Source organism: Manis javanica, chromosome 15, assembly GCF_040802235.1.
Source record: "Manis javanica isolate MJ-LG chromosome 15, MJ_LKY, whole genome shotgun sequence".
NCBI classification, from domain to species: domain Eukaryota; kingdom Metazoa; phylum Chordata; class Mammalia; order Pholidota; family Manidae; genus Manis; species Manis javanica.
In genome coordinates, this window is record NC_133170.1 from 20,714,907 (window position 1) to 20,738,429 (window position 23,523).

General features: G+C 40.3%; 1 protein-coding gene across 1 annotated transcript in view; it reads right to left on the reverse strand.

Moving 5' to 3' along the window:
* Window positions 1–12,896: 12,896 nt before the first annotated feature.
* Window positions 12,897–23,523, reverse strand: part of CREBL2 (cAMP responsive element binding protein like 2) — a 31,401-nt gene continuing 20,774 nt past the window's right edge. Inside the window, exons 3-4 of the mRNA XM_017651281.3 lie at window positions 18,297–18,441; window positions 12,897–15,974 (exon numbers count right to left, since the gene is read on the reverse strand). Coding sequence (XP_017506770.1) covers window positions 15,970–15,974; window positions 18,297–18,441 — 150 coding nt within the window. The 3' untranslated portion in view covers window positions 12,897–15,969. The remainder of the gene's footprint in view (window positions 15,975–18,296; window positions 18,442–23,523) is intronic.

Sequence of the window (23,523 nt, forward strand, 5' to 3'; positions counted from 1 at the left end):
GGAATATACCAGAAATGCTGAGCAGTCTTCTGTGATGGAATTTTAATCAGAATTCTTAAGGGGAAGAAAAGCTGTCCAGTTGCTTAATTCTCCCACCCACACGTCTCTTTTGTTCCCTCTATTTCTCTCATTTTTATTAACCTAAGCAGCTGATCATGCCTTGCAAATTCGAAGTCAGCATGATTTTTTCCCACATCTGTGACGCATCCAGGCCATGGCAAGGATGTTCAGTTCTGTTCTTGGAGTTAAACTCAAGCAAATGAGTAGCTGCCCCTACTAAGGCAAGCCCAGAAAATGCCAAAGGGAGAAATGACAGGTGGTATTTCTCCGTGCTCTGCAATTCGGGCAGAGACCTTCGGCTGCCCAGCCCCGCCCGTGTGCACTAAGGAAGCAAGGACAAGGACCACCTTCTTAGGAACTCCCAGGAGGCCGTTTCTCCAGCCAGTGCCTCCTCCCCTCATCTCTCTCCAGAATACATCGTCACACCCTCACCAGGCTCACGTTCCTCTTTGCCTGTGGTAATGTGAGATTTTCTTCTCTGGTTGCACGTCTCCATTATTTCAAATCTAGGACCAGCACATTTAATAAATGTCCTTATTTAAACAATAAAGGGCTTACAGTCAAGACTGGTGTGCATTTTCACACCCTGGTTAACAGGCGCTGCAAATGATTCTAGTTGCTCAGCGATTTTACTTGCATTGTCTCATTTTAACCTTTTGAGAATTCTGTGATGTACTACTATCATCCCTATTTTATCAGTGAAGAAACTGGAGCTCAAAGTTGTGTGACGTGCCCCAGTCGGAGTGTGATGAAGCTGGTGTCTACGCTCAGGTCCTCTAACTGCAGGCCTGATGCTCGTTCCCGGGCCGTACAGATGTTTCTTCCAGAGAACACATGAGTGGCCAAACCCATCCAGGCCTCAGTGGCCGTCCTGGCTGCTGGCTTGGTGGAAGTCTAAGGTCTAAGAGAATCTGGTCATTCTTAAAAGGAGACTCTAGATGAAATTCAGTGAGCTGGTCCTCAGCTTTTCCTTGGCCATGGATAGGTTCTTGGACTTGTGGTGCTGAATGAGGTATAGAAAGAAGCCTGGATATTCCCACCTCAAAAACACAGGGGAACAAGATTGGGTTCGATATTTGGGGCATGGAGCATCAACAGTAAAACATTTCTTCTACAAAACATCTGCAAAGCTGATGTGTTTAAGTGGAGGTGCTTCCTTCAAAAATTTCAAAAGATAAAAAGAGTATCTCATGTTTTCTCCCCTTTCTTTCTCCTTCTCATGCTCTTACTTATCCTGGCAGCAAATGGCACTCCAAAATGACAAAATGAGCCAGATGTTTATCTCACTTGCCCTTGAATTTTATGGTTCAGACTTACTCAAAAACTGAAAAGACCCCTGCAGTAGCTTTGATTTTTACCTTTTTAAATGGAATATTATTTTTTAAAACTAGACTGTAAAAAGTTAAATTTAATTCATTGCAATTTTATTTTTATGTATATTTTACATCTCAGTTTAAACTAAAAGCAACTAGATGCTTGCCATGCTCCGTTCTCTCATGTTCTGTGCGTTTACCCCAGTAGGTGGACATTTCAGTGAGACAATCTCATACAGACTCTTTTTAGAGAAAGTAGCTTTTAAATAAGTCCCCAAGTAAAGGCAAACTAAGAGGGTTAAATCATAATCGACAGAGCCCCCAAGTTTCACAACCCATGGTAATTCAGCTGTATTCTTTCAGCATGCTGATAATTCAGTGTTTTACAGTTTAATATTCAGGACTCTGGTTGTCTCACTTGATCCTGAAATTGGAGAAAACTGGATATAATGCACAGATGGGTGCAGATTTGCACAATCCCAGCAATACAAAAATATTCACTGTAACTCACACTGACCTGGCAAGGAGAGTTAAGTCCCAGGCGGGCTGTCAGGGAGAGTCACTCCTCACCAGGCCCATGGTGAGGGGCACCATGAATCTGGGTTCCTGTAACCTCCAAACAGGAGTTCAAGAAAGATGGCAACGGGGATGTTCAGAGTAGAGACAATTCACCTACCTGGCCCCAAGTTCTCACAGACATCAGAGGAAGAGCCAGAGATGCTTCCTTTAGGTGGAATTTGAATTTCTCCCTTTTTTTCTAATCTTCAGTGAAAACATTAGCCCAAAAGGCCTGCTGCGGGAAAGTCAAGAAGCACTTGCTGCCCAGATGTGCTTCCCTGTGGCCTTCCTGGCACAGGGGTGCCCAAGACACCTGGAACTGGCTCTCTGGGCCAGAGTTCTCTCTGGGGAGGACAGTTTTACCCAGGGGACATCCACCAGCGATGGGGGAGCAGGGTCCTTCACCGGTACGGCCAGCGATTTTGACTCTCGTGGTGGGCAGAGCCCCTTCCATTCCCCCCACCCCCACCCCCAGTCTCAGTGCCGCCTGCTGGGACTCCCCGTGAGGCCAAGGCAAGATCTAGGGGAGCTACTTGACCAGGATCGGCTCTGAGGTTACGCTCCTCCATGAGAACCACCTATAAAAGAAGGAGAGAATTAGAGATTCTGAGAGTAGAAGGGACATTGGGAGAGCTTGCCCAAGCCCTTCATTGTTTAGAAGAGGAAACTAAGACCAAAAGAGGTCAAATCGGGGGTGAATTAAAAGGCCTTCGGCCAACCATTCCAACATTCTTTTAATTTCGCCATCCTGCTTGATTCACTTATTGGAGGGGAAAATCCTCACTGTGTGCAGAAGGCTATGAAGAGCAGAAACAATTCCCCACTGTTCCCGAGCCTGCTAGTTCACCTGGAAGAAGGAGCGCCTGAGCGCCGTCAGTAGCGACCAGTGGAAACAAACCTGTTTTGCAGAATGGCCGCTTGATGGCACTGTGGCTAGCCGGCAGAGCCGCCCCTTCCTGGGGTCTGTCCCTTGGGGGGACTTCAGAGCGGTCTCGGTCTCGTAGCAACGAGACAGGGAAAATTGCTGAGCATCCAGAAGCCGCTGTAGATTAACTCATCAATCAGTGTGTTCAAAACACAAAGCATCTAAACATGGGAGGAAATTTCAAAAGAATACCCTTTACAGACCTGACATCACTAGTCAAAATATTACTTTAAACCCGTTTTACAAGTGCCATCATTTTCCAAAAAACCCCAACAGACCACAGAACTGGCAGCAGGGCCACCCACACCTACTTTCTCTCTTTTCTGCTCCTTTTATCATTTGAGAATTCCCAGACTTTTTCATAGCAATGTGATTTAGATTCTCCCTAAAAGCAAAAGGTCCTGTGCTCTTGGTAAATAAATATAAATATAAATTTATTTTTAGGCTTGTCACACTTCCCTCAGACTCTCTTTAAATGTTTGAGCCCCTACAATTTGGGCCATTCTGAACTTTTTGCTCAACTGAACGCTTCTATTCAAAAGCTCTGTATTGTTTCTCAACAGAAACCTCTTTAAAAGCACTGCTTTCAAAACTCTCCATCAACCCTAATTGAGTTACATGATTAGAATTATACAAATAGGATTCGCCTATAATGTGAAGAATGTGCAATTTTTATACTGCAGGAAGACCATCCCCAACCAGTGCTGGCTCTGCACCCGTAGGTGCGTGTGTGTCTGGCTTTAGGATTATGATGTAGGTCTGGAAGCTCGAGAACATAACCTGACTTTCAGTGGGCAGTCAGTAAAGTCTGGCTGTTTGCCCATAACAGCTAGATACAGGAGATTCAAACTCCTTTGAGGGAATTTTGAATGAATCCTCTCTAATCTGCTTCCCTGTTATAACTTCCAAAGAACCATCTCATTAAGAAGACAGTGTTCTACTCCTAGGCCCCTGAATGTGCTAGAAACACGAGACCATGGCACATATACCTGGACTGCAAAAAAGGAGATAAGAAGAGTTGTGTGGTAGAGATGAATGGTGGCACAGTAGCTGAGAAAAGTGGATATATACTCTGTTCATCAGTGTAGGGTCCTTTGGACTTCTGGGCTGTCTGCTGGCAGAGGTGCTGTACTTGAATGATGCAAAATCAGTAAAAATTTGGCACAAAACTCCAGTGATCTATCCAGCCAGCAATTTCCCTTTATCACAAAAGAATATGATAGCTGCATTCAGCGGCTCTGGAGACCACTTCCTTGTTGCAGTGAAGGCTCTCCTCACCACCTATTTAGCCCAGACAATTATTCTCAAACTCCAAGCTTCTCCATTTTTGAAATGGGAAAATAACAGAGCCCACCTGTGTTAGGATTCTCCAGAAAAACAAATCCAATAGGACATAGATGACGGTGGACAAATGAAAATATGTTAAGGAATTGGCTCATGAGATTGAGGGGACTGGCAAGCTTGAAATCTGTTGGGCAGGCCAGGAGGCTGGCAACTCATGGTAGTGATGTTCAAACTCCAGATTGAGTTTGAAATCTATAGGACTTTCCAGAAGGTAGGATTGGATGCTGCAATCTTGTGGCAGGATTTCTCCTCCAGGAAGCCTCATTTCTGCTCTTTAAGCCTCTTAACCGACTGAATAAGGCCCACCCATATCACCAAGGATAATCTCCTTTACTTAAAGTCAGTTGATGACAGATGCTAACCATGTAGAAAATACCTTCACAGCAACACCTAGATTAGTGTTTAGGTCACTGGGTACTACAGCCTAGCTAAGCTGACATGTAGACTAACCATCAAACCGCCTTAAGGATTGTTGTAGCAATAAAATGAGCCCAAATCCATGTAAATCATTCAGTGCATACACAGAAAGCCCTCAATAAGGTTACTTATTGTTGTATGTTAGTCATTGCTAACCCCATGAATTTTTCCATCTTTCAAGTTACTTAGCACCTATTGCCATGGGGTAACTCTAGAAACAGGTTTTTGATACGGCTTTCAAATTGTGGCAGTTTTCTTCCTTTAATCTTGCGGGTTTTTTGTTTTTTGTTTTTAGTTCTGCTGAGATTTTGCAAACTCCAGGTGGAAGGAAGGACAAACTGAGTGCGGAAATCTGACTGGAAGGGAGAGAAGTGGTAGAGCTGCTTCTTACCACTCACCCCAGAGGGAGTTTTCTTCCCCCTTGACATACTTCTTGACAAGGAACGGTCTAAAATCAGGATACTGTCTTGGCAATGGGTTTCAGCCCCAGACAAGTTCACTGTGGATTCAATTAGACTGAAAAATGACAATGGAATGTTCTTGGGGTGAAAGGATTTATACCCAACTTTATTCCCATGGTGGCAGATCAATCACTGGAATCCTGTCCACTCAGAGCAAGTCTGCGTGCAGCAAGCCGGTCTCAGCCTCTGGGCCTCTCTGCCCGCCCCAGCCGTCTCAGTCTCTGTCCTCGGTGCTGCCACCACTCCAGGCTCATCTCTGCTCTCTAGCAGCCTTGCAGCCCTGCCACCATGTTGCCCAGAGCACTGGGCAGGGCTCGTTATAGAGTCAACAACACTGTATTGCCCACACGTATGTAGTGAGCTGGCCAACCAGGGCCAGGTGAGAATCCTGGCCACAGGAACCTTCACTTTATCCACATTCCACCCCTTCAGGATTCTCTCCTCTCAATCTATGTGCCCTCAGTCTTCTGCAATGGCCCCTGTGGAAGAAAGCTGAAACATTGTAACCAAATTCCATAATAACATAATTAACAACAGAGGCTATGACAAATAACAAAAATTACAACAAATTATAATAACCCTCAAGTCTGAGGAGATCCATTGCCACCAAGTGGTCATCCTGGCTGTATTCAAACCGGTTCCACTCAAATGAGTTGACCAAAAGGACCATGGGTGGGCCTTACAACACCCACCTTCTCCAGCCTCTCCAGCAGATACACAGGCCGATCTGCTTTGTCTCTGGCTTCTGCTTTGTCCTCAGCGGCCTGAACCACTGCTCTGGTTTCAAATGTTGCCACAGCTCCAGTAAGAGTCAGTTTGACTTGCCATCAGTTTTTCTGTCTGCTCCTGCCTTTATCAAACCAACCCACATCTGGGTCCTCATGACCTTCACAGGTCCCTTTAAATTCTTCCTTTGAATAGCAGACAGTATTTCCTTTTGTAACTTCATTGCATGAGCCTGAGGATAGGAGTGGAGCATGCAGTGCTCTATGGCCTGGGGAGCCGGGTGCACCCCTCCCGGATGGACCCGCGGTTGCTGAGTCTTTCTTTCGGGCTCTCCACCAGCTGTCAGCCAGGTGGGGTTTCAACCGAGGAGGGGCTGATGCCTCCGGCACCGGCAGGGCCTCCACCCCTCCTTCTTGGGGTGAAAGAGTTTATATATACCCTTTATTTCCACAGTGGCAGGTCACTCACTTGAATCCCGTCCACCCAGAGCAAGTCTGCATGCAGCAAGCTGGTCTCTGCCTATGGCCTCTCTGCCCCTGCAGCCGTCTCTCTCTCTCTGTCCTCGGTGCCACCACCACTCCAGTCTCTGCTCTCCTGCAGCTGTGCAGCAGCCCTGCGGCCATGCCCTGTGTCACCCAGAGCACTGGGTGGAGCTCTTTATACAGAGTCCATAGCAACATATTGCCTACATGTGTGTGGTGAGCAAGCCGATCAGGGCCAGTGAGAATCCTGGCCATGGGAGCCTTCACTTTATCCACAGATACACAAAACATTTGAGAATGTAGACTTTATCATCAGTCTTCTTGAGATTTCCACTTACACAATAGAGAGAGCTGATGGGGGTAGTATCTGTTTCAACTGTTAAACTATTCATCGTAGTAGAATATGGAAAACCAATGAAATGGGACTAAGTTGCTCCTGGTTGCTAGCAACTAAGTTGCTACAGTTAATTGTAGGCAACTGTGTAGCTAAAAACAAGTACTGTAATAACTGTATATTTTCAGTTAAACCATAAGTGAATTATACTATAACTAGAAGCAAATCTAAGTGAAATCAAGGGAAACTGAAGTCAGGGTGTTTTTAAAAAATTTATTTGGTAATTGGAGAGGAAGGGGAAAGAAATACAATGAAAAGTCAAGAAACCAAATATTGTGCAGAACCCAAATATTGTGCAGAACCTTTAAGTTTATTCTAAAGAAAAATTTAAACTAGCAGAATGGTGTATGGCTTTTTTGTAAGAGAAGGCATATTTAATATACTGTTTGGAGGACAAGAGGGTTTGAAACCACTGCTTATATTTAAGAAGATTATCATTTTTCTGGTTTAAAGAAACCCTCAACTAGAAAAGGCCACACAGTACAACTCAATGTATTTTAATAGGCCAGGTAAAGATCTGTAATAGCACCTGTTTCTGCTTTTAGGCTCACATAAGCTGTTATGGTTTGTGGAAGGTGAGAGTGGGACCCAGCCCCGCGGTGGCTGAGGTTTGCTGGGTAAGTCAGCGCGCCTTCATCCCCGGCCTCAGGGAGCTGCTGCTGATCTCAGTGGGATCGTCCCAAACTGGCCTCACCTGTCCCAGAGCTGATCCCATAGACCAACTTTCCTTTCCCTAGTGATTGAAGTAAATTAACCAGAGGGCTGCATACATATTGACTTACATGGGGAATATTTCTTCCCAATGACCTGAATGCTTAACTGACTTATTCAGGGCCCATTCTTACTACTTTTAGAATAACTGGGAACCTAGATGTATAATCTGGAAGTTGTTTTGTGAACAAGAAACCTAAAAAAAACGAATGTGAGTCAGTATTGCTTTTGGTATTGTTATCTTGGAAGTTCTTTTAAACTAGTTATTTTTATAAACTGAATATGAAATTTATACTTAAGGAAAAAAATGAAATCACTTATATTAGTTATTACTGCATAACAAGTTACCCCAAAATTTGGCAGCACTCAGCACACATTTTTAATCTCATAATTTCTATGGGACAGGAATCTGGACACAGCTTCACTGGGTCCTCAAATTCACAAGGCTGCCATCAAGGCATCAGCCGGGGCTAGGGTCTCATCTGAAGGTAAAGCTGAAGTTCGATCTGTTCCCAGGCTTTTATGGTGGTTGTCAGAATTCAGTCACCAAGGGCTTTTGCACTGAGGGTTCCAGTTCCTTGCTGGCTGTTGGCTGGGGGCCAGCCTCAGTGCCTCGCCATATAGACCTCTCCAGTATGGCGGCTTGCCTCATAAAGCCGTTGAGGATCTTAAGTAACCTAATTATGGGTGTAACATACCATCACTTTTACTGGGCAGAAGGAAGTTACAAATCCTGCCCTCACTCAAGGGGAAAGGATCACACGAGGATGTGAATACCATGGTCAAGCACTGAGAATTACTCCAGACAGGGATCATTGGGGTCCATTTTAGAAGTTGCCTTCCACCACAATATGACATAAAAAAAAGTAGATCTCTCACATTAAATCTCTTGTCTCCTAGTGCCTTTCTCCAGAGGTAAGGGGTATTTTGTTTATTTTTTTAAATAAATCCTTTTAAATCCAAAAATAATCTAGCAATACATGAATCTGTATAACACACCCTTTAAAAAATACAAGGACAGACATATTACACAAACTATTTGGTGCTTTGTTCACTTCATGTATCTTACAAATCATTCCATATCAGACTATTCTTTTCAGTAAGTGCATGGTATTCCATTATAAGAATATACCATCACTTATTTAATCAGTCCCTTATTAGTGGCCATTTGCGTTGTTTCCAGTCTTTTGCTGTTACAGATAATATTGCCATAACCATCCTACAAATATATCTTGGCACATAACATATCTGATGGCTAACTCTGTAAAAGTGCAGTTAGGGGTCAAAATGTATGTGCATTTGTATTTTGATAGATGTTATTCAAATTAACTTCCAAAATGTTGCACTCCAGCAGGGCAGCTGGATTCAAACCCCTACCCAATAACATATGAGCATAGCTGTTCCCCCTAACAAACAATTCAACCTTTATTAACTTGATCTTTGCCAGATAGATATAAGGTATCCCATCACTTTGATATACATTACTTATGAATGGGGTTGAATAACTTTTCTTATGTAGAAAAGCAATTCTTATTTCATGTCCTTTACCTGTTTTAGTGGTGAGTCGTGTATCAGTTTGATCATGTTTGATCTTAAGGAACAGACCCAAACGAACTGGCTCCTGTAACCAGGCATGGTGGATTCAGACTCAGTGTAATGAGAGTTCACTCTGTGGTGCTCCGCCCAGCTTACCTTTAGTGGAAGAAAATGGGAGGAGCAGCACTAGCTCTTCCAGCTTTTTATATTTCAAGTCCAGCAGGAAAGGGCATATTTGCTTCCCAGATCGCTCACAAAAGCTGCAGAACGGAGTCTCCTTGATTCTGATTGGCTTGACGAGGGTCATGTTCCCCTCCCTAAGCCAACTACTCTTTCTTGCAAAACACAGTGTGTTCTTATTATTTAAGGAAATAATTTGTGGTTGTGAGCAGATATTTTCCATTATTTGCCTTTTAAAGCTTTGTTATGGTATTTTTTTCAAACATTGTTATTTTGTGAAGTCAGCTATTAGTCTTGTGAGTCTTGCTCACCCCCACCCCATTCTTATTTTATTTTTTTACTTCCCATATTTTCTTCCGGTATTTTACAGTTTCTTTGCAGAATGTTTCAATCTTTGGTCATCTAGAATTTTGTCAAAGTCTGAAAGAAGTATTTTATTAAAAATGGGAGAGCTAATCTTTTCCATAAGGCTAGCCAGTTGTCTTAATGGCAGTTTTTTTAAAAATACATTTTTTTCCTACACTAGTTTATAATGCAACCTTAATCATATATTAAATTTCTGAGTGCATTTACACCAATTTGTGGACTCTATTTTGTTTCATTGATCCATCTATTCATGTACTAGTACTTAACTCCTTTTACTTACTGTAGGTGTAGAGTGTTTTAATACTTGGTAGGGTCTTCATTCCTCATTTTTCTTTTATAGAATTTTTATGGCTCTTCTTACAAATCGATGTTTCCATATAACCTTTAGAATCAGCCTCTCTAGTACTGAAGTATTTTGAAATACAATCTCATGCGGCGTTGGGAGGACCTAACAAACCATCCTGCTCCATGTTTGTGTAAACTTCTCTGGCTGGATTTTTGTCCACCGTATTCAAATTCTCTTTCTCCTAAAGAATGCTGCGTAAACTGCCACCTTGATTCTTTGGGCCACCATTGTGTCTGCTTGGATCATCCTCTGTCTAGTTCTATGTCCAAAAGAGGGCAGAATTGGTTTGTACTTAATAAATTATATAACATTCATGTTTGCTTTCTTGGGATTTTACCAAAGTCACCTTGATTGTAATTTGGGGAGTTCTCCCCAAAAGCTCAGTCATTTGTTCATTGATCATCTCTTGGTGTATTCCATGGATGGAAACCACACCTGCTTGTTGCAGTGGCCGTTGTTTGCTGACTTCCTTTGAAAGCCTCCTAATTGATCCTATCCTCATTCTATGTAGGGTATCCAGTGGCTTGAAGTTGCCTCATACATGTTGCAAGAACCAATTTTTAAATTGTCAAACGTTTTGGTTGCTGGTTGACAACTCAGTAGCATGAAATCAACCATGGTGGGAATATTTCCACCCCAAAAATTGGCAAATACTATACACCAGACCTCCCCCAACCAAGAGTCAGCTGCTAAACACCTTCCAGCACACAAGTGGCTACTTCCTTTTCTCAACAAAAATAGTCCTGAAAAGTCATGCTTAATTCCAAATGCCCTGGGTACATATTATACTTGTAGAGATATTCTATTTTCATTTTATTTGGTAAGAAATGAATAAGCACATGTCAGCTTGATGTTTTTCTGTTACCCCCCAGGGACATAATGATGTGGATAATGACCTATAAAACATTACATTTTACTGGAGTGGTAATTCAAAGGAACTCCATGATGAATCTTTGCATTTGAAGTGCATTTAAACCTCCTATTTCATACTTCTCGTATGTCTGTTTGGGTCTCCTTTATCAACTAAATGAGTCACCATCTCCTGAGCCCAAATATGTTGTGTTACCCTAGTTGGTGAGCTTCCGATCCGCACTCAAGGCTCCCTTCTTCCCATCCCAGGAAGGAGTGGTGTGACTAGTTCTGCTTTGAAGACATTTCATTGGCTGTTGCTAGGTGGAGTTCCTCACCTCACTGAAAAGGCTCATGGGAACATGGGTATTTCTTTCTTTGTCTGGAGTGGTAGAAAGATGGGTCTGCTCCCTCAGAGGAGGCCCTGCCAGCTTTCATTTTGTATTTGACTCCACATGAATTCCTCCTTCTGGATGAAGGGTTGGCCACCATTTTTGGCTTTCTTCCTTATTTTTTCAATGCTTTTTCTTCTCTTATGCAGCATTTGTGCTGGCCTGAGGTTTGAGGGGCATCATTTATTTATTTTTTTGCCATAAATCCTCTGTTCTTTTCGCGTGGTGCTGGGCTGGCATCCTCTCATTCCATTGAAATGGTAAGATCCAAAACTCAGTATGGGCTTGGGGTGGCCTTTAGGCCTGTTTGGTTCTGGGCTACCCAAATTTCCCTAGTGTGGGCAAAAGAATTGTCATCTCCAGCGTGCAGACTTGCTTCCATGTTGTTCTGAGGCTGTAAAATGCTGTCGAGCGTTGGTTTCCTTCTCAGGAAGGGAGCGCTGGGACCTAGCAGGATTGGATTGGGTTCTGTTGGATCACAGCCAATTTTTCCTGCTCAAATGTTTCTCTTACTGCAGAGTCAAAATGGTCTGTGAACCAGGCCACTCTCCAACTCGGCCCAACCCCCAGACCAGGCAGTTGGGTTACTGGATCACAGCACAATCGTGAATTGGTTGTATCCACTCTCACCCCAGGGCTTGCTTTAAGAATTAACTGTTTTACTTCCTAGTCATCTCTAGAGTTGGGCTGAGTGTTTCTCTGCACCCCGTAAGAGTTTCTGAGCCACAACTATCATCTGTCTTGTGAAGTCATCTGAATTCGATATGGACATCTCCAAGCTGCCTACCGACCCAGAGCCCTTCCAGCTCCATGTGTCCTCCAATTATGTATTTTTGGGCCTCAAATGTGCCTGCTCTGGTCAGAACCATTCTGGCCTCTACTAGGCCTTCCTCACGGTGTGTTGGAAACCAACTCTGGGCAGCAGTTTTGGGGGGAGGGGGACCCTGATTTGTAGCACTTACTGATTTCTATGATGTAAATACTTCAATTGTTACTGATAAAAAGCTGCCAACCTGATGTCACTTGTTAGGAAGAGATTGCTTTGCACATTAAAAAAAATGGACTCTCTGGGTGGAGGAATTAGGAAACACAGCCCCTTTGGGTAAATTAGAACAAGGCATCTCTTTGGGCAGCCAGTGTTGTATGTGCCCTTTTTTCACATATGGCTTGTTGAGGGGAACATGGGCTTGATTATTCAGGCCCATGCACGTTCTCAACTGGGTGCCTTTGTGCAGTGCACAATCAGCACAGCCTTATGAGGCAGTCCTAGCTATGATTCATGACTACTCTGTAGTTAAGTAAGATGGCTGAAAAAAGAGAAAAGAAAACCATGTTACCTATCAGCCTGAAAACCTGCTTTATGCAGATTACAGGATTACTGCCAGTGGGAACATTATTCTTCAAATTAGTCTAATTAATAGGTTATTATTGCTAAAAAGAGCTTCCAACTATACCATTCCATGGACAGACATAACGATATAGCTGAAAAGACGTCAGAAATGTGATACCTGCAATGCTACGTGTTTAGATTCTAGCTCATTAAATATAATTATCCTTAGTGATAAAAATCCTAATAATAGTCAGACACAGGGAAACATTTTAAATTTAATGTAGTACTTTTCTTTACTACTTAAGAAGCAGTTTCTCAGAATTTCCCTGTGAACATTATCCTCTCCCTTGTTTAGAGATGAGCAACAGGCTGAGAGATTATCAATAATTCAAGGTGACTCAGAAAATGGATCCAAGACCTGTTCTTCTGCCTGAATCTCACACTCTTTTTACTACACTTTGCTTACACAGACATATTCAGCACTGTGAATCAGACAACTTGAGATATTTCTGGTGAAGGTATTTTATTTTTCATAAAAATATTATTGTACAATGCTCTTCAGAGAAAGAAAAAGTCCTTCAATGCCCAAAATACCTTGTGGCTTAATAATAATCTTCTCTTTAAACACTAAATATGTAATTAATAATATGCAACAGATTTCTTGTGAAATATAGCATTTACATTTTTAAATTTTCTTTGCGTTTAACTAAAGGTAAGTTCAGTTTAAACCTAAACTTCTTTAATGAGCCAAATCAAGTTTATCTTAGTTCAAAGATGATAAAATGCTAAACAGGAATGCTGATAAATACTGTCAATTAGCTGGTAAACAGTGATATGAATTTGCTGCAGTAAGATTCTAATTCTGATTTAACAGAAAGACTTTAGGTAAAATAGAAAAAAAATTTTAAGAACTTCAACTATATCCTAAAACTTGACCTGGTCAAATTTACTCCATATTATATTCCATTGCTTTAATATATGGCAAATCTATGCTAAATTAATGACAGAATATCACTGGTTTAAATACACAAATTTATTTTTCCCTTTATCTTCCTTTCTTTGGGGGGGAAAAAAAGAAAAAGGAAACATTACTGTGTACTCAGGAAGCAAGGAGAACAGCACTGTTTCAGGGGACAGAGCTCACCGGGCTCTCACCCTCCTCTGTGCTCTCCCGGCCTGTGTGCTGCCATTACAGGTAGTGAGAGATACTAGGATTCGGTAGGCTGCTCTGTGACTGGACTGGGGAAAGAATGTTCCAGCTGTTTCAGTCAGTGACATTTATTAACATGCTTCAAGTGGCCAAAGTGCGCAGCTGGCACAACCCAGAGTAACCAAAACATTCCTTTTTAAGAACAAGGAACTTTCTCCTGCTTTGATCTACGCCAAAATAGCAAACAGGTTTAGGAATAAACTCAAATAAATTGCAATTTATTTTCACCCCGAATTACACATCCTTTACCTGGGGATGAAGTCACTGCTCTTGTAAAGATCCCATGGGGGATGGGGTAGCTCAAATGACTGTAAATTAGAGGTACAACCAGAGAAGAAATACTTCAAGCACAATGCAGGCAATTCCATTGAAGAGCCACATTCATTCTGGAATGTTTGTTTTGAAGACAACTCTTTTGGGCAATTCAAAGGGTACTGAACCAAGAAGTCTTGGGTCATTTTGCGGAATAGAAATATATATTTGAGTAGACCAGATGACAAAAATACACCCATTAGAATCAGAACACTATATTTAAAACACTTAAATTCTGAACACTGGAATATTAACAATCCTTAGTCTATTTATATTTGTGATCCTAAGAAGACATTATATACTCTTAAACCCCCAGTCCTCCAAAACAGAGACCCAACAGGCTGGGCTAGTGGTTTATCAGTAGTCACACAGGACTAGACTAGAGATCTGAGTTTGCAACCTAAGCACAAGAGACCTTTAGGAACTCAGGCTAAGGGGAGGCACTTTATTCAAACACATTCCTAAGAGAAGGAGGGCAGTTCCCTGTATTCTGAAACTATGTGGTCCATCTCATGTTCCACCTCACAGACAACCTAGACTATAATGCTTCCTCTTAAACTGCCATTTTCATAACATGTTTTAATTGAAAGCCAAATATTTGTTTCATAAGACCAAAGAGCAATTATAATTTAGCAGCAACAGAGAGCATGACTCCTGATTTAACTATGGGAAAGAGGAGAAAGAGTGATGAAGTGTCTCTTTGGGGAAATTAAAAGATTCCTAGGTCTATCTGAGTGTATCATATTATGTGTTTAATTCCCCAACCATCACTCCACCTGGTAGGCAGGAAGAAAGTAAATGTGGCTGTGATGGGAACCGGAGAGAACCACCTGGCTTCCTGCACCTCCTACCAAGCCCCTGAGCTGTGGTGCTGTGCACAACTCTCGGCTCCAGGGCTTCACTCCAGAGTGGAGGCACGGCCGGGGCTGAACCAGACACGCACCCCTGGTGTGTTTGTTTTTGGCTTAGAACACTCATAAGGAAACTTGCGTCAGGGAAGAAACTAAGTGTTCTGGTTATGGCTACAGCCATTAGATGTACTAGCAGTTCATCCCTCATTTTGTTCCAGATCTCTTGAGGCAGGAACTCAACCTCAGCAGCTAATTTCATCCTATTTTCTTTAGAAAAATTCTCCAAGTTAGTTAACGACACAAGGAAATGTGTGTGAACATTCACTCCTACCGTCCCCACATACATATATAGACATACAAGAGAAACACATACACATACACTCTAGGTTGCCAAAATGATGTATTCTGCTGAAATGCCTAAAAGGTTACCTCCCGCTTAATAAAATATGACTAATTATTCTCCAAATATGGATTAGGCCCTAGAAAAGTTCTGTAAATACAGTTTGAAAAGACAGCCACAAAAGTTTCAAATAGAGGCTGTCTTGTGGGCTTTCCTGACAGATTTTGTTAACATGTACATTATTTAAAACAGGCATACCACCATGGATTATAAAAATAGAAATGTATATATATATATTTGTTAATACATATTCACAGCTTATGCTGGAATGGCTCACAGGAGAAATCATGGTTCATGCAGAAAATATATGTTACTCAAGTAAATATAATGAAATAAGGTTAGGTCCATAAAGACTGAGAACTTAGTAATCAGTCCATTTGGTTTCTTTTTGTAGGACAATCAAGCACATGAAAGGAGGTGATACCTATACATACATATACATACATTTACATGAATTACATGGAGAGAATATAAATTAAACAATAAAGCAATGTGGAGTTAAGGTGCAAAAATACATTCTTCACCCATTTCTATTTCTGTGTTCTTAAGCACTGTAACAGTTAAATTCCATGGGTGGCAATACTAACCAGAACAGGTCTGAATTTTATAAATTTTCTAAGTGTTGAAAGTTAAAGCAAAATCCTTTGAGATCTATGATCACACATTTCAGTAGAAACTACAGATTTACAGAGATGACTACTGAGCAGTAGGTAGTTAACGGAACCAAGAAGTATAATCTTGCCCATTCATCCTCCATAGGAATAAGAATATTGGCTTCAGTCACTGACTCATCATTTATATGCTCTTCACCCTGAAAAACAAATCAAAGTTACCAATGTAAGAATGTTTTTAAAGTCAATGAAGTTTGGTTAATCTGTTTTATAATGCATGAATTTGTTTATTTATAAGAAGGCTGTTTTTAAACAGACTGGAAAAAAAAAAGAACTGAGCTGATTTGGGTTATTTTCATTAATTTAGATTAAGGCAAATATTACCTTATCTAGTAAGTTATCCAAAAGCCAATCCTTCAATTTTTATTAAAAAAGTGTTCTAAAACAAGAAATTTATAACATTTCCCTATAACTATTTCAAGTGTTCCCAAAGCAATCACAATGATGAATAAATTAACACATGACATTTTCATTGTAAAATCTTTATAGTCTCTTCAACAAATGGTGCTCAGACAATTGGATATTTAGATCTAAAGGAATTAAGCTGGATCCTTACCTCACTCAACATAGAAAAATTAACACAAATGGATCAATGACCTAAATATATGAGTTAAAACAATAAAATTCTTAGAAGAAAACATAAGAGTAAATCTTCATGACCTTGGGTTTGAGAGTGGATTGTTAGACATGACACCCAAAATATGAAAAACAAAAGAAAAATTAGATAAACTGGACTTCATAAAAATTAAAATCTTTTGTGTACCAATGAACACTATCAAGAAAGTGAAAAGACAACCTACAGAATGGGATATCTGTAAAACACATTATCTAATAAAGGTCTAGAATCCAGAATATATAAAGGGCTCTTATAACTCAACAACAAAATGAAAACAACTCAGTTAAAACATGGGCAGGCAAAAGGGGGAATGCATGAAACAGGTGAAGGGGATAAAAGGTACAAACTTCCAATTATAAAGTAAGTCATGGGGATGAAATGTACAGCATAGGGAATATAGTCAAGAATACTGTAGTAAGCTTGTAGTAAGATGGTAACTACACTTATCATGGTAGGCATTTCATAATGTATAAAATTGCTGAATCACTATGTTGTACACCTGAAACTAATATAGTATTGTATGTCAAGTATGCTTCAATTAAAAAACTCAAAAATATTAAAAAATAAACAGGGGTGATGAGCTTAGATATTCCTTCAAAGAAGATATACAAATGGCCAATAAGCACAAGAAAAGATGTTCAACATCATTAGTCATAAGGGGAAATGAAAATCAAAATCACAGTCAGATACCATTACATACCCATAGGAAGACTACATTTTTTAAAAAAAAGGAAATAAAAAGTGTTGGCAAGATGTAGAGAAATGGGAATCTTCATTTATTGCTGGGGGAATGTAAATTATTTCAGCCACGGTGGAAAAGTTTGTGTTTCCTCTAAAATAAAGAATTACCATAATGACCCAGCAATTCCACTTCTAGGCATATACCTAAAATAACTGAAAACAGGTACTAAAACACATACTTGTCCATACATTTTCATTGCAGCACTGTTCACAATAGCCAAAAGGTAGAAACAAATATCCATCAATGGACAATGGATAAACAAGTTGCAGTATACATATATAATGGAATATTATGCAGCCATAAAATGAAGTATTCATACATTCTACAACATGGACAAACCTTAAAAACATTGTTAGGTGAGACAGGCAGTCACAAAAAGTCATATACTGTATGATTCCATTTATATTAAATACCCAGAATAGGTAAATCCACAGACAGATAGCAGATTCATGGCTGCCAGGGGCTGGAGGGAGAGGGTAATAACAAGTAACTGCTAACTGAGTTGGCGGTTTTCTTTGGGATGCTGAAATATTTTGCAAGTAGACCAGGGTGGTGGTTGACCAATACTGTGAATGTCTAAACGAATCTGAATTATTACTTTAAAGTGGTTGATTTTATGTTATGTGAATTTTATCTTTTTAAAAAAAATCCTTCCAGTGATAGGCTACTATATTAGACAGAGCCTGGACTGAGTAAGGAGAGGTTCTACAATTATAGCTGTGTAATCCTGGGCACCCTACCCAGCCCTCTATTCCTTATTCCTTCACCTATAAAACAACAAGGGTAATTCCTTAATACGATTATTACAGGAAATACATAAGACAAATATATGAAAGTACTTTCTAAGCTATAAATCAAAATATAAATAAAAGATATTATTAACAATAACTAGGATGGTATACTTCCATTTATGAACTAAGCAACTTAATACAAGAATTTCATAAAAATGTATTGGTTGCTCTTTACAGACCCCACGTAAAACACATTTCAACATTTAGAATCTAACACCACTTCACTTGCTTAGTGAACTACAAATAACAGCAACATTTTATTCAAAGACACAGTAAGGAAAGTACTACAAACTCTCCCATGTATTGTACGCACAGGAATTGCTATTAGCGTCTGTCTTCCCAGCTTTCATGTGCCTGCTTGAGTTCTGCTGAAATTTGCTCTGCTCTTCTCCAGTGAGTAGGGCCTTGATTTCAGAAGGGATTTTTCCTTGGTCCATCGCCATACACCACTGCTTGTACTGAAATATGTAAAATATACTGAAGTGAAATTCTACTAGTCAGAGTTCAGGAACCACTAGTAGAAATCCTATACACAAGAACTCCCATACCCAGATGCACTGCATTGATTGCTGGGAATCCCACTCTCCATTGTATCTGCTCTTTATAACCTAAGACATGTATAAGGCCTGCCATCTTTTGGAAGAGGGCAAAAAACTTCTGCTCAATCTTCTTATGATATCCTGGAGTACTGCTCAGATTGAAAAGGTCCCTCTGGTTAAAAGAACATCTCCTCACAATATGGCAGTAATTAGAATTCATATGTTTTTTGGTACTTGTCACATTATTTCTACTCCTAAAATAAAGAATTTTGTAATTTCCTTTCTTTCATAAACATTCATTAAACATCTTCTTTCTACCAGAGTGTGTACTAAGGACTTTGGGGCACACAAAGATTGATCAGTCTGAAGATTATGACCTCAAGTGGCTTACAATGCAGAAAGTAAGAAATAATTTATAGCATAAGTCAAATTTAGTATACATCTTAAAAATCTACTGAGTAGAGATTCAAGATGGCAGAGTGAGAGGTGAGAGAGAGAACTCCTCCCAAAACGACATATGTTACAGAAATATAGTTAATAGAACTAATCCTAAAAGAGTAACAGGAAAGAAGGCTGCATACACCTGAAGAACAGAGCAGACCTCATGAGACAGGGTAACATACCAAAGGCTTCATCCAGTGGGACCCAAGCCCTTTCCTCACCCCAGCTCACTGGCAGGAGGAAGAGAAATGGAGCAGGGAGTGGGTGAAAGCCTAGAACTGCTGAACACCCAGCCCCGGAGATCTGCTTTGGGAGCACAAACCTACATTGCATGATGCTCTGGAGATTAACGGGTTGGAAAGCTAAGACAGGCAGAATATTTGGAGACACTTGAGATTCCAGCCATTTGCAGAGGACAGGGATCCACATCTAGCTGCTCTGGGACAAAGGAAAGGTGGGCAGTCTGAGTGGCTTCCTAGCAAAGAGAGGGCTGCTGAAGGGGTGGGGTTTGTGTGGAGCTTGCTGCGCAGGAGAAGGATAGGTGGACAAGGTTGTCTGGGTACACTCTGCCCAGCAGGTTGGGAACTTTCAGGAGCTTCAGGCACTCCATTACCCTGCTGGCTACTCAGCTCTGCGGACTCCCACTGTGATATGCAGCCTGTTGCGCCTTTTACCTGGCCCGCCAGCACCAGCTTGCAAACCAGCAGTCCCTACCCTGGCATCAGGCCAGCGAGAGGGAGGCCCCACCTACGGTAGCTACAGACACAAAGCACAGAGGCTTACACCTGTGTACTGGCCCACTGGTTCTGACAGTGGAGACAGGCACTGCAGCCAGGAAGCAGGAAACAGCTCTTTCCTCCTCCCCAAGGCACCAGTGCTGCTCTCCTGCTACCCGCGACATCACTCCAGGGGCTAAACAGCTCCAGAGACTAGAGCTTTTGGTCACTAGAGGGTGCCACATACAAATATGAAACATCAAAGGAACCTGGTTCAAACAAAAATCTCGCAAACACCAGGAAAAGAGCCAAATGCGACTGAAATAACCAATATTCCTGAAAGAGACTTTGAAATAAAAATCAAGAACATGCTCACAGAGGTACAGAAAAATATTCAAGAACTCAGGGATGAATTTAGGATGGAGATTCAATCATTAAGAAATTCCTTATCTGAAATGAAACATACAATGGAGGGATTTAAAAGCAGATTAGATGTAGTAGAAGAGATGGTAAATGGAATAGAAATTAGAGAAGAGGAATACAAAGAAGCTGAGGCACAGAGAGAAAAAAGGATCCCTAAGAATGAAATAATATTGAGAGAACTGTGTGACCAATCCGAACAGAACAATATTCATATTACAGGGGTACCAGAAGAAGAGAGAGAAAAAGGGATAGAAAGTGTCTTTAAAGAAATAATTGCTGAAAACTTCCCCAATCTGGGGAAGAAAATAGTCTCTCAGGCCATGGAAGTCCACACATCTCCAAGCACAAGGAATCCAAGGAAGACAACACTGAGACTAATAATAATTAAAATGGCAAAGATCAAGGATAAGGACATACTTTTAAAAGCAGCTAAAATGAGAAGAAAGATCACATACAAAGGAAACCCATGAGGCTATCATCGGACTTCTCAACAGAAACTTTACAGGCCAGAAGGGAATGGCATGATATATCCAATGCAATGAAACAGAAGGGCCTTGAACCAAGAATACTCTACCTGGCAGGATTATCATTTAAATTTGAAGGTGGGATTAAACAATTTTCAGATAAGCAAAAACTGAGGGAATCTCCCTTCCACAAACCACCTCTACAGAGCATTTTCAAGGGGCTGCTATAGATGAAAGTATTCCTAAGGCTAAATAGCTGTCACCAAGGGAAATAAAACCCCAGCAAAGTAAAACAATTAATTACTAAGCAGATGTAAAATCAAATCAACTACCCCCAAAGTCAATCAAGGGACAAGAGTACAGAATATGATATCTAGTTTATAAAGAATGGAGGAGGAAGAAAAAAGAGGAAAAAAAAGAACCTTCAGGTTGTGTTTGTAATAGCATACTAAGTGAGTTAAATTAGACTGTTAGATAGTAAGGGAATTAATCTTGAACCTTTGGTAAACATGAATCTAAAGCCTGCAATGGCAATAAGCACATACCTATCGATAATCACCCTAAATGTAAATAGTCTGAATGTATGAATCAAAAGATATATAGTCACTGAATGGATAAAAAAACAAGATCTCTCTATATGCTGCCTACAAGAGACTCACTTCAAATCCAAAGACTTAAACAGACTGAAGGAATCCAGTCCCTGGATATCCTTGGAAAAAGATATTTCATGCAACTAATAGGGAGAAAAAAAGCAGGAGTTGCAGTACTGGTATCAGACAAAACAGACTTCAAAACAAAGAAAGTAACAAGAGACAAAGAAGGACATTACATTGATAAAAGGTTCAGTCCAACAAGAGGATGTAACTATTATAATTACCTATGCACCCAACACAGGATCACCTACATATGTGAAACAAATACTACCAGAATTAAAGGGGGAAACAATGCAATGCATTCATTTCAGGAGACTTCAACACACCACTCACTCCAAAGGACAGATCAACCAGACAGAAATAAGTAAGGAGACAGAGCCACTGAACAATGTATTAGAACAGATGGACCTACCAGACTTTTTCAGAACACTCCATCCAAAAGCAACAGGATACACATTCTTCTCAAGTGCAAATGAAACATTTTCAAGAATAGATCATATACTAGGCCACAAAAAGAGCCTCAGTAAATTTGGAAAGATTGAAATTGTACCAACCAGGTTCTCAGATCACAAAGTAAGAAACTAGAAATAAATTACACAAACAAAAAAGCCCACAAACACATGGAGGCCTAATAACATGCTCCTAAATAATTAATGGATCACTGACCAAATAAAAAGAGATCAAGCAATATATGAAGACAAATGACAACAATAATTCAACACTGCAAAATCTGTGGGACACAGCAAAGGCCATGCTAAGAGAAAAGTATACCACAATACAGGCATACCTCAGGAAAGAAGAACAATCCCAAATGAACAGTCTAAACTCACAATTAACAAAACTAGAAAAAGAAGAACAAATGAGGCCCAAAGTCAGTAGAAGGAGGGATATAATTAAGATTAGAGCAGAAATAAATAATATCAAGAAGAATAAAACAATAGAAGGAATCAATGAAAGCAGGAGCTGGTTCTTCAAGAAAATAAACAAAATAGATAAACCCCTAGCCAGACTTATCAAGAAAAAAAAGAGAGTCTACACACATAAATAGAATCAGAAATGAGAATGGAAAAATCATTATGGATACCACAGAAATACAAAGAATTATGAGAGAACACTAAGAAAAATTATATGATAACAAACTGGATAACCTATAAGAAATGGACAACTTTATAGAAAAATACAACCTTCCAAGGCTGACCCAGTAAGAAACAGAAAATCTGAACAGACCAATTACCAGCAACAAAATTGAACTGGTAATCAAAAAACTACCTAAGACCAAAATCCCTGGACCAGATGGTTTCACTGCTGAATTTTATCAAACATTTAGTGAAGACCTAATATGCATCCTCATTAAAGTCTTTCAAGAAGTAGAAGAGGAGGGAATACTTCCGAACTCATTCTATGAGGCCAGAATCATTCTAATACCAAAACCAGGCAAAGACACCACAAAAAAAGGAAATTACAGACCAATATCACTGATGAACATACATGCAAAAATACTCAACAAAATATTAGCAAACTGAATAAAAAAATACATCAAAAAGATCATACACTGTGATCAAGTAGGATTTATTCCAGGGATGCAAGGATGGTACAACATTTGAAAATCCATCAACATCAACCACCACATCAATAATAAGAAGGACAAAAACCACATGATCATCTACATAGATGCCGAAAAGCATTTAACAAAATTCTACATCCATTCATGACAAAAACTCTCAACAAAATGGGTATAGAGGGCAGGTACATCAACATAATATAGGCCATATATGACAAACCCACAGCTAACATCATACTTAACAGTGAGAAGCTAAAAGCTTTTCCATTAAGATTGGGAACAAGACAAGGATGCCCAATCTCCCCACTTTTATTCAACATAGTACTGGAGGTCCTAGCCACAGCAATCAGATAACACAAAGAAGTAAAAGGCATCCAGATTGGCAAAGAAGAAGTTATACTGTCCCTGTTTGCAGATGACATGATATTGTACATAAAAAACCCTAAAGAATTCACTCCAAAACTACTAGATCTAATATCTGAATTCAGCAAAGTTGAGGGATACAAAATTAATACACAGAAATCTGTTGCATTCCTATACACTAACCATGAACTAGCAGAAAGAGAAATCAGGAAAACAATTCCATTCACAATTGCATCAAAAAGAATAAAATACCTAGGAATAAACCTAACCAAGGAAGTGAAAGACCTATTTCTGAAAACTACAAGACACCATGAGAGAAATTAAAAAAGATACCAATAAATGGAAACACATCCCATGCTCATGGATAGGAAGAACTAATA